This window comes from Lithobates pipiens, unplaced genomic scaffold (genome assembly GCF_037356315.1).
Source record: "Lithobates pipiens isolate NorthernLeopardFrog02 unplaced genomic scaffold, aLitPip1_a1.2 Scaffold_10, whole genome shotgun sequence".
NCBI classification, from domain to species: domain Eukaryota; kingdom Metazoa; phylum Chordata; class Amphibia; order Anura; family Ranidae; genus Lithobates; species Lithobates pipiens.
The window spans coordinates 17,234,629-17,246,656 of NW_027507686.1; the positions used below are offsets into that span (position 1 = coordinate 17,234,629).

General features: G+C 42.4%; 1 protein-coding gene across 1 annotated transcript in view; it reads right to left on the reverse strand.

Moving 5' to 3' along the window:
- FHOD1 (formin homology 2 domain containing 1) overlaps positions 1-12,028 on the reverse strand; it is a 188,680-nt gene that overhangs the window by 65,859 nt on the left and 110,793 nt on the right. Inside the window, 3 exon segments of the mRNA XM_077451885.1 lie at positions 5,617-5,711; positions 8,235-8,346; positions 10,680-10,774. Coding sequence (XP_077308011.1) covers positions 5,617-5,711; positions 8,235-8,346; positions 10,680-10,774 — 302 coding nt within the window.

Genomic DNA, 12,028 nt, shown 5'->3' on the forward strand with positions numbered 1-12,028 from the left:
TCTTTTTTGGGGATGTCTCTACCAGCTTTGCACATCTAGAGAGGGACATTTCTGCCCATTCTTCTTTGCAAAATATCTCAAGCTCTGTCAGATTGGATGGAGAGCGTCTGTGAACAGCAAATTTTCAAGTCTTGCCACAGATTCTCAATGGGATTTAGGTCTGGACTGTGACTGGGCCATTCTAACACATGAATATGCTTTGATCTAAACTATTCCATTGTAGCTCTGGCTGTATGTTTCGGGTCGTTGTCCTGCTGGAAGGTGAACCTCTGCCCCGGTCTCAAGTCTTTTGCAGACTCTAACAGGTTTTCTTCTAGGATTGTCCTGTATTTGGCTCCATCCATCTTCCCATCAACTCTGACCAGCTTCCCTGTCCCTGCTGAAGAAAAGCATCCCCACAACATGATGCTGCCACCACCATGTTTCACGGTGGGGATGGTGTGTTCAGGGTGATGTGCAGTGTTAGTTTTCCCCCCACACATAGCGTTTTGCTTTTAGGCCAAAAAGTTGAATTTCGGTCTCATCTGACCAGATCACCTTCTTCCACATGTTTGCTGTGTCCCCCACATGGCTTCTCACAAACTACAAACAGGACTTCTTATGACTTTCTTTCATCCATGTCTTTCTTCTTGTCACTCTTCCATAAAGGGCAGATTTGTGAAGATCACGTCTAATAGTTGTCCTGTGGACAGATTCTCCCACCTGAGCTGTGGATCTCTGCAGCTCCTCCACAGTTACCATGGACCTCTTGGCTGCTTCTCTGATGAATGCTCTCCTTGCCCGGCCGGTCAGTTTAGGTGGATGGCCATGTCTTGGTAGGTTTGCAGTTGTGCCATACTCTTTCCATTTTCGGATGACGGATTGAACAGAGCTCCGTGAGATGTTCAATGCTTTGGATTTTTTTTTTAAACCCAACCCTGCTTAAAACTTCTCCACAACTCTATCCCTGACCTGTCTGGTGTGTTCCTTGGCCTTCATGATGCTGTTTGTTCACTAAGGTTCTCTAACAAACCTGTGAGGGCTTCACAGAACAGCTGTATTTATACTGAGATTCAATTACACACAGGTGGACTCCATTAATTAGGTGACTTCTGAAGGCAATTGGTTCCATTAGATTTTAGTTAGGGGTATCAGAGTAAAAGGGGCTGAATACAAATGCCCCCCCACATAAAAAAAATTTGCAAACCATTTATTATTTTCCTTCCAACTTCACAATTATGTGCCACTTTGTCTATTACATAAAATCCCAATAAAATACATTTACCTTTTTGGTTGTAACATGACAAAATGCGGAAAATTTCAAGAGATATGAATACTTTTTTCAAGGCACTGTATCACCAAAATCCAGACATCTTGATGCTCTGAGGAAGAGGGCTTGTTCCTCGAAACATGTCAATGTGCACATCTAGGTGATGTCTGGATCTTGGTGATTAGGCATCTACATCTTGACCTTCCTGTCACTTGGGTCAATGTTTATTTGCATCCAGCATTTTTCGAGTATTATTTTGACATTTTTTACATTTATTAAACATGATACTAGGTAATGCACTAGGCATTTTGGTTCTATCTCATTATGGGTAGTCCTACTCATGGTGGATTCCAGCAGTCCCTTGGAGTGCAGCTTACCCACAGGAATGATTGTGACATCATACAGTTGAGCATGTTGACATGTTTCGAGGGATGAGCCCTCTTCCTCAGAGCATCAAGATGTCTGGGTCTTGGTGATACGCTTCTACAACCTGACCTTCCTGTCACTTGGGTCTTGTTCATTCAACCCTTGTTTTTTATCTGGCATTTTGAGAGTATGTCGGAGAAAGATTGTTTGGGAGGTATTATTCAAGGTAGGCTGCATACAAGGCAGTGGGTTAATTAATTTAAAGTCAACTTTAAGTGTACCCAAACTCAAAGCACAACATGTAATATATTATAGGGTGTAGATGCATATCACTAAGACCCAGAAATCATTTAGACTTGCAAGTTGACGGGTTTCGAGGGACTAGCCCTCTTTCTCAGAGCATCAAGATGCAAGCCTAAACAATGTCTGGATCCTGGTGATATGCATCTACATCCTGACCTTCCTCCTGTCACCCGAGTCTTGTTCGATTCAGCACTTGTTCGTCTCCGGCATTTTGGGAGTACGATTTTGGCACTTTTAATAAGCTTTCTAACCAGGTTATGCACTAGGCCTCTGCACCCTCTTGCCTGTATGTCATTGTCTGCTAGAAGGATTCCCTTGTATCTGAAGAGGGCTGCATTCAGTGGTGGATGGTGGTTTATTTCTGGGGGGGGGGGGGGACAGTACACCCATAGGAGAATGGATTTTTCACGGCACAAAATCCATTTACTGAATATAGGCAGGATGAAAAAAAAATTCATAAGACAAGCACTAACGCATTTCTGCCCTTGGACTGGAGAAATGCGTTAGCCGCTTGTCATCTGGATTTATTTACCTCTGCCTATATTCAAATAAATAGATTTTACGCTGTGAAAGTCTGAGCTACCAAATTGCATCTCTTTTAAACTTCTCTAAAGGTGAAGCTGTCCTTAAGAGACCACTTTCTAAATGAATTGCAAAATGATTTCGTAACTTTTAAAGGAAGTTATAAATAAACTGAAAAGAGCGGTGTGTGTTTTTTTTTTTTTTTTTTTTTTTTACATATTTGGCTAGAATTGTTCAACTATATCCTGTTTCTGCCAAAAAGGTTTATCCGCAAACAAAAAGCAGATGCGACTTATGACTGAATGTTGGGTTTTGAATGGAGCTCTGGACTCATTGACCTCCCCCAATGTGTGAACTGCCAGGTCAGGTACAGGGAGAGCCACAAGATGTTCTCCGGCACAAGCTGGACCCATCGTAATTTCCAGGCTGACTTCTTACGCAGCACACAATAGGCTATGCTGGACCGACAACAAAGCCAGAAACGTGAAGCCTTACTGTCGTGTCTTCCATAAATACACATCTCTGTAGGCTGCAAATCACATGGGAACACAAGGGAATGAGATTGCATGCTGAAAATACGGGAATAATAATCCATTGAAGGTACAAGTGCCACACTCATTAGATCTTACGCCAATGGGCTTTGGGCTTGTGTCAATGGCATCGGGCGATACGCTTCTGAGATCATTCATTAGAAGGTGCATCTGATCTGCAGTTGACCCCCTTCTGACATGCTTAAAGCAGGTTTCACATTCCCATTGACCTATGTGGGTTAGTAAAAATTCCTTAAATCTAAAGCAGAAACTTTTGTTGTTGTTGTTATATCGTTTTGGATAGAGTAGGGTAGGGTTAGCAACCCCCGTCAGGCTTTTAATGATATCTGTGCCCCAACAAGGTGGGTATTTGTCCACCAGAACCGTTTCTTGTGAAAACAGGATAAAAGATAGGTGCCAAACAGTCCCATAAATGGATAGTAGTGGTGAAAGTGATGTGAAGAAAGGACACAGAGTGCAGGTCTCGCTCACTTTTGTTGATGACCCAAAGTGCTCCACCCCCCCCCTCCCCCCCAAGGTGAGTTTCCTATGAACAATCAGAACACAGATGCTCTTAGTGGTCGGGGGTGTCGAAGTGGAAAGCTAGGCGTCTGATCCCCTATTGCACACCCCTCTCCTTTTCACTTAGAAACCACCACCCCCACACCCGAACCAGTAGAAGCGTCCACGTTCTGATTGTTCATAGGGAGCATGAACTCCCACGGACGCCAGAACATTTTCTACTCAGGCTGGCCACTATGGGGCCCCCTCAAAATCTGAAGGATAATAAACTGGCCCTTTGTTCAGAAAGTTTGGACCCCCCGCTCTAAACAATAAACCGACATCATTAAACTTTTCTTTCACAATTCTGCCCTCCCGCTGCATAAGGCCACCTATCTATTCCAAAGGCTGCCCAAAAAAAGTTTCATAAAGTGTAGGAGCTTTGGTTAGAATCTACATCCACCAATGCATCTTCCGAGTTCCCTACTTAACGTTTACCCACCCTGAAGGGAGCTAGGCAGGATAATATTCTGTTTGGACAATTGTAGCACTTTTGATGGTTTTCCCCAGGATAGTGTAGTACTTTTGATGTTGCCCCCCCAGGATATTGTAGTACTTTTGATGGTTTCCCTCAGGATATTGTAGTTCTTTAGATGGTTTGACCCAATATTGTAGTACGTTTGATGGTTTTCCCAGGATACTGTAGTACGTTTGATGGCTTTCCCAGGATATTGTAGTGCGTTTGATGGTTTTCCCAGGTTATTGTAGTACGTTTGATGGTTTTCCCAGGATATTCTAGTACCTTTGATGATTTCCCCCAGGAAATTGAAGTACTTTCGATGGTTTCCCTCAGGATATTGTAGTACTTTTGATGGTTTCCCCCCAAGATATCATAGTACTTTTGATGGTTTTCCCCAGGATATTGTAGTTCTTCTGATGATTTCCCTCAGGATATTGTAGTTCTTTAGATGGTTTGACCCAATATTGTAGTACGTTTGATGGTTCTCTCAGGATATTTTAGTACGTTTGATGGTTTCCCCCAGGATATTGTAGTACTTTTGATGGTTACCCCCAGGATATTGTAGTACTTTTAATGTTTTCCCCCAGGATACTGTAGTACGTTTGATGGTTTTCCCATGATATTGTAGTAGCTTTGATGGTTTCCCTCAGGATATTGTAGTACTTATGACGGTTTCCCCCCAGGATATTGCAGTACTTTTGATGGTTTCCCTCAGGATATTGTAGTTCTTAAGATGGTTTGACCCAATATTGTAGTACGTTTGATGGGTTTCCCAGGATATTGTAGTAAGTTTGATGCTTTTCCCAGGATATTGTAGTATTTTCGATGGTTTCCCCCCAGGATATTGTAGTACTTTCTTTGTTTTTCCCACAGGATATTGTAGTACTTTCTTTGTTTTGATATTGTAGTACTTTCTTTGTTTTTCCCTCAGGATATTGGAGTTCTTTTGATGGTTCCCCCTGATATTGTAGTACGTTTGATGGTTTTCCCAGGATATTGTAGTACTTTCGATGGTTTCCTCCAGAATATTGTAGTACTTTCTTTGTTTTGATATTGTAGTACTTTCTTTGTTTTTCCCACAGGATATTGTAGTACTTTCTTTGTTTTTCCCACAGGATATTGTAGTACTTTTGAAGCTTTCCCCCAGAATTTAAAAGAGCTGCCTGCATTATATCTGCACCAAACATAGGAGAACCCATCAACTTTCTTATTACATCTTCTTTATTACTCCTATTTTAATGTTCCCAAGGGTACTTACAGTTTTTATTGTGATCAGTGATCACATTGTTTAAAGTGTTTTGTTCTTTTCTTTCTCTAAGCTGTTCAATGTGTATATACGAGTCAGGGAATGCCCATTTGGCTCTGTTTTGTACCTCATACCATTAAAAGTTAATCAAGGGAATTTTCAATAAAAAAAAAAACTTCAGGTTTTGTAACCATCCATACCAACCAATCATTCAAGAACTGGGATTATGCCAACTTAAGCGCACAAAACTGCCAAACAGCCGCAATCCACAGCCAGTGCATTCATAGGTGACAGGCCCACACGTACAGAAGCCAGATCACAAGCTTGCAAAGCTCTTAGCAGTTGGGTGAATGCAGCGGCCAGGGCTGTCTCTTCTTACCTTGTTGATTAGTGTCATGGCAAACACCAGCAGCTCGGAATCCGCCCCGTTCTTCTCCTCCAGGATATCAACCAGGTTTGACCACGGGCTGGTACCTGGGCACAAAGAGAACCGTTTAAAGTACTGAACATCATACAGGAGAATATTTGGATAAAATTGGCCTTTCAATGCAACTTTGTTCTGTTAAAAACATCTAAACTTAATTTTAAACACGAAACATGAATTCGATCTACTATTTGTATATAATTTTATCAATGTGCTAATGTTTGAAAAGCCTTGTTTCTATGCACAGTTTGTAATGATCTACGCACATAGCGGCAGTCATATTACGTTTCAGATTTTGCTTAGCAAGGCTGCACAGTGGACTTTGCCGCTCTGTGGAGGAAGGTGAGGGCCTGAATCTAGTCCGATACTCTACGTTGGAGATTTTTCGTTTATTTTGCAGTGCTCTCCTGTTTCCATAAACTTTAAGATAATCCCAACTATGGTGACTGCTTTTTATTTTTTATATATTTTTTTTTATAGGTTTTATGTTTAAAGTGGTTGTAAAGGTACAATCTTTTTAACTTCATGCATCCTATGTATGAAGGTAAAAAAAAAACTTTTGCACTTTGGCTTTTGGCAGCAGCAGGAGCCATTGGCTCCCACTACAGTCCATCAAAGCAAGTGAGCCAATCAGCAGATGGAGGGGGTGGGGCCAAGACACTGCTCCATGTGTGAATGGACAAACAGAGCCGTGGTTCAGGAGCACGCCTGCTTGCCAAGCAGCTTGCTGTGGGAGCACCCACCAGGAGGGAGGGGCCTGAGAAGAGGAGGATCTGGGGTGCTCTGTGCAAAACCATTACACAGAGCAGGTAAGTATGACATGTTTATTTAAAAAAAAAAAAAAAAAAAAAAAGGACTTTAATACCACACTAATCCTACTTTGAGTTTTTTTTTTTATTAATACAATAAAAACAGCAATTTAGCATTCATACAAAGTAACAGATGGATTATGATTATGAAGATGCACATAACTTTTATATAGTTTTAAATATAAATATCCAGATGGTTGGTCTGATTTACATATGGAATAATTAATTTGACATTTCAATAATTGGCTGTAGCATCACATCCTTTACCTGCTTCTGCTAAACACAATAGGGTTGATTTACTAAAACTGGAGTGTGCAGAAGTGGGTGCAGCTCTACATGGGTAGCAAATGAGCTGCTAATTTCAGCTTGATCAATTAAGCTTTGACAATAAATCCTGGAAGCTGATTGGTTTCTATCAGTGCTGCACCAGATTTTGCACTCCCCAGTTTTAGTAAATGAACCCCATTGTGTTTGTAGGCCAGGGGTAGGCAACCTCGGCTCTCCAGCTGTTTTGAAACTACAAGTCCCATGAGACATTGCAAGACCCTGACAATCAGAGTCATGACTCCTAGAGGTTGAGGGTTTGTAGTTTCAGCACAGTTGGAGGGCTGAGGTTGCCTACCCCTGTTGTAGGCACTTTCAACCGGGTGATGATTCCTGGCAGACATGGTTTAGGCAAGGCAGAAGCTTTGCTACCTTATCCTCCCAATTCCTTTGATCTGCATTAATAGGTTTTGCAACAAAAGGCACAGAAAATGTGCCCCATTTGCAATGACTGCACTGGTAAGGCTCCTTTCTATTTGACACTAACTGCACCTTCCCTGGTGAAGTGACAGGTACATGCACAACTTTGGCCAATTGCACTGTCCCCTTGGTTTGCTGTAAGAATATGAAGGTTGTAGCCGGGCCCTCTGAACTTCCATCAAACCCTCAACACCTGCCTAGGTTGCCTTGTGGATGACCTGGCTCTGCTTATTGGGGAAACGCTGGTTAGCCTGTATGAATTTTAAGCCTTTTCTGATCAGAAGCATTGGGGGTTATTTACAAAAACTGGAGAGTGCAAAAACCTGGTGCAGCTCTGCATAGAACCCAATCAGGTTTATTTGTCAAAGCTTGATTGAACAAGCTAAAGTTAGAAGCCAATTGGCTACCATGCACAGCTGCACCAGATTCTGAGTGCTCTTGTTTTAGTAAATCCCCCCCCCCATTGTCGTTCTCTTTGTGATAATCTGGCACCCATAGTGCTATTTGTGCATTTGCTCTACCGTCCCATCATATCATGGTTAAGCAGAACATAAAAAAAAAAGTTTAGATATCCTGCTTTGTTCCGGGAAGCAATCAGGATGACTGTGTGTGGTTGGACACAGACATCTGCCCAGGTTTTCTGCTTACAGTCAGATCTTGAAATGTCTGCATGTTTATAGACACCTTTACGACCCTGGCCGGCACATCCTGCACAGGGGAAAGTTGTACAGCTTTTTGTCAGACTGACATTTATAAGAATAAAAGAGGTTAGTTGAGGACTGCAATCTATAAACAGCAGATGTGCTGTATTCAGAGGTCAGGGGAAAAACAGCTGAAAAGATTTCTGTCTTTCTGTCCCTGCACCTGACACAGCATGAGGCACCGCGATGGGGTCCCATACCACCCCTCAATGCTCATGTCTGCTACATGTGTGGCAGAAGTCTAGATGCATTTGCCAAGATAGATGAAAAGTCTAACGAAAGCCCAGATGCGAGGTTCCACTCAAAGCAGAAGTCTTACCCCTGTTGTGATCGACAGTGTTTACGGCTTTAATAAGCAGTGGAGCATTCGACTCTGTGTACTCGACAAAGACGATCAAAAGCTTCAGGGCTGTTTTCACCACCAGGCGGTACTATGAAATCAGAAAAAAAACGGTTATTAAAGTAAAAGAAAAGATTTGAGGAAAGAGTGAATTTTAATAAACGGGAATAAAAATGTGTACAGGACAGAAAAGACACAGTATTGGATGTTGCAAATGATGCTCAATATCACTATGATGTTCAGGAGAAATCTAGAAATGAACAAGTGATACAGATAAATGAACCACTACAACAGGGTCTAAAAATGTTAATGCCATGGCCTGTAGCTACAAAATTCTCTATTTCAAGCCTCATTATTATCACCTGCCCACATTGATTTATTGAATTTGTATGTTACAATTAGTGGGATACATATTTACAGGGACTTGCTATCTGTATTGACATACTGCCTTAAAATTTTGCACGCTTAGTTACTTATTTTTTTAAGAACCGCCATACATCTCCTTTAATTGAACACCCAAACTCTTTTCTGTGCTACAGCATCGGTGTGATTCTGTAGCTGTCCCAAGTTGTCTATAAGACCCAGAACTGAGCGATCACATGACCACTGACTGATTGCTCGGTTCTTGGTCTGCTCAGAGCAGAGAGCAGTTAATGTCAAGTTTCCTCCAGCACTCACTGGAGTGCCTGGCTGAGAGCCAGAGCCAGCTGTCAATCAGGCAACTGGGAGGATTTCAACAATATTGTTGGGATCCTTCCAGGGCCCGGAGTAGCTCTGTGCCATCAGCCAACAGCAGGGTCACAGGAGAGCACAAATAAGTATACTCTGTGACCCAGAAGACAAGTATGGCCAAAAAACATTGGCCATACTTGTCTTTTAAGGCCACTCTATGCCTTGTTATGTTGACTTGTACAAAAATCACATAAGTAAAATAGGTATTAACTGTAAAGAAGCATAATAGTGTTTACAGCCACCTAGGACGAGCCAATCTTTGTTGTTCATTGTGCAGGTATCAAATGGTCAATAACAGAAGTCTGAAAGAATAGATATATAACTTGCATGGCCTCTGCACTTAGCCTAAAGGTCATTCCATTTACCTACAAGATTATTTAAAGAGGAAGTAAACCCTGATGAGTTTACTTCCTCTTTCATTCCCTGCAAAGGCAAAGCATAATGGACTACTATGCATCGCATATTAGCCCATTATGTGTCACTTACCTGACACAGGAGCCAGCGAAGTCACCACTGTCCCCTGTAGTCCGCCGCATCCATCTTGTTGGTGGGGTCTCGCAGCTCCGCCGCTGTCATTCGGCAAAGCCGTGATGTCACTCCCGCGCATGCGCACAGGAGCCGACACGCGCGGCAGCTCCGCCGCTGAGAATGCCACGCTCAGTGCACCTGCGCGCTGCTGTCTACGGCGCATGTGCCGTAGACAGCGGTGCCTGTTTTCGGGCGAATATCTCCTAAACCATATAGGTTTAGGAGATATTGCTTGGACCTACAGGTAAGCCTTAATCTAGGCTTACCTGTAGGTCAAAGTGGTTTGTAAGGGTTTACAACCACTTTAATTACCCCTTAAGTAGTGCCAGTTCTTCTAGGAACTGTGTTAGGGTGTTAGCATGTGTTAGGGTGTTCATTCTGTCACTATCCCTAATTAGGTGCTTTTGTAATGGCTTTCATACATTTTTCATAAATTGCATTGGGCATGTAAGCTGGAGCCCAGCATACGATCAGCTGGCACCTAACAGAAACCCATTACATTTATTGTTTCTTTCAGTTATCAAGTGGAGAAGTCTCTCAGCCCAGTAATTGTTTATTGGAAGTGACCATAAAAGTAGAACTATAGGCAAAACTTTTTTTTTTTTTAATTTTGGATAGAGTAAGGGAGGGTTATAACCCCTGTCAGATTTTTTTTTTTCACCAGCTGTGTCCCATTGCAGAGATTGCCCTTGACTACCTGGCCCATAGCCAAGCAAGAAGTGAGAGGAAATCTCTGTAAATTAAGGGAATTTCTTGGGGGCCCCCCCAAGTCACCAGAAATAGTGTCCCCATTGGAAGATTTCCCCTCTATTACTTTTCTGGGGACAACCCAAAATATGGGTTTTTCTTTTACTTTCACTTTCAATAATAATGGTAAACAGGACAAATAGAGGGTGAATACCCCTAATGGGGGCACAGACAACAATAAAAACCGACAGGGGTTCTAATCCCTCTCCACTCTGTCCAGAACGAAATTAGAAGTTTTGACTTTAGTTATACTTTAATAGAAGAGCCCATGATATTGATTGGAGCAGATCTTAAATGCTTTTATATAGTATCAGTTTGAAAGGAACAGAAAAGAAAACATGAAGGAGCATTTACGGAAACCAATGAACAGAAAGAAAACATTGCCAAAGGAAAACAAACAATCTAATTCAGACTCACCGGACTGCCGCAGAGCGTGTACAGCCATTGGATGGTCTCATTGTGATTGATAACGCCATTCATGCCATCAACAAAGAGCATGATCTGACTTAAAGCTGAAAATAAAAAGCATAAATATGTCAGTAAAATATATATTTTCTTTTTTACATGACGTGCAAGTTTTTGTTGATTTGCCAATGTGCACTTGGTTGTAGGGGGCATTTAAAGAAAAAAATCAGGTATGTTTTTTTTTTATATATAGTTCATATATTGGACAGCTTGGACCAATGTAACTGCATATACCATACATTGTGGGTTCCCTCTAGGTCAGCCTTTCTCAACCTTTTCAACACAGAGGAAACCTTGAAATAGTTCTCCGGTCTCAGGGAACCCCTGCTAAAAATTTGAAATCTACAACTCATGATACATTAGTGTGATGGTCAGTGGGAAGAATGGTCCTTACACTTGTGGTCATTGGAAAGAATTACCTCCTTACAGATATCTAAAAAGATCAATGGTGTGAGTGGGAACTTACCTGAGAGGCAGAAATCGCTCCATGCTGAAGGAACCCCTAGCAACCTCTGGAGGACCCCTAGGGTTCCACGGAACCCTGGTTGAGAATCGGTGCTCTAGAACAGTGGTCTCCAAACTGTAGCCCTTTGCTAGCTGTTATCTGGCCCCCTTGGGGCATTTACCCCCCCCCCCCACCCCCATTGTTGCTGAAATAGTTCTTGTCACTGACACCAACAACAGGGCACTTTTGCTCTCACTAACACCAAGGATGGGGCACTATGGCTCCCACTAACGCCAATGATGGGGTACCATTCCTCCCATTGACACCAAAGATGGGGCACTATTCCACCGATTGATACCACTGATGGGGCATTATTACTTCCCCTAATGCCAATCAATGAGCATTATTTACCCCACTGACGCAAGGACATTTTCTTATCCCACTGGCCACAGTGCGGCCCTCCTAAAGTTTGAAGAACAGTAAACTGGCCCTTTGTTTAGGAAGTTTGGAAACCCCTGCCTTAGAAGATGGAAATCACTGAAATGGACAACGATACTCAAGTAATCTCCACTTGCTTCCAGGTCCCATGGAGAATGGTTGCCCTGCTGCTTTGTGAACACAAGTGGTCGGCATGCTCAGCACAAGTGCCATTCAGAGAGTGCTTTGCATTTATTGAGAAAGTGCAAAGCATTCTCCGATTGGATGAGGTAAAGAGTGACGTGACTGCCCCGCCTCTCTACCTCATACAATCAGAGAACACCTTGCATTCTATGAAAAAGCATTCTCTGAATGGCGCTTGTGCCAAAAAACTGTCCTCCTGTATTTGTAAAGCAGCAGGGCAACTGTTATACACAGG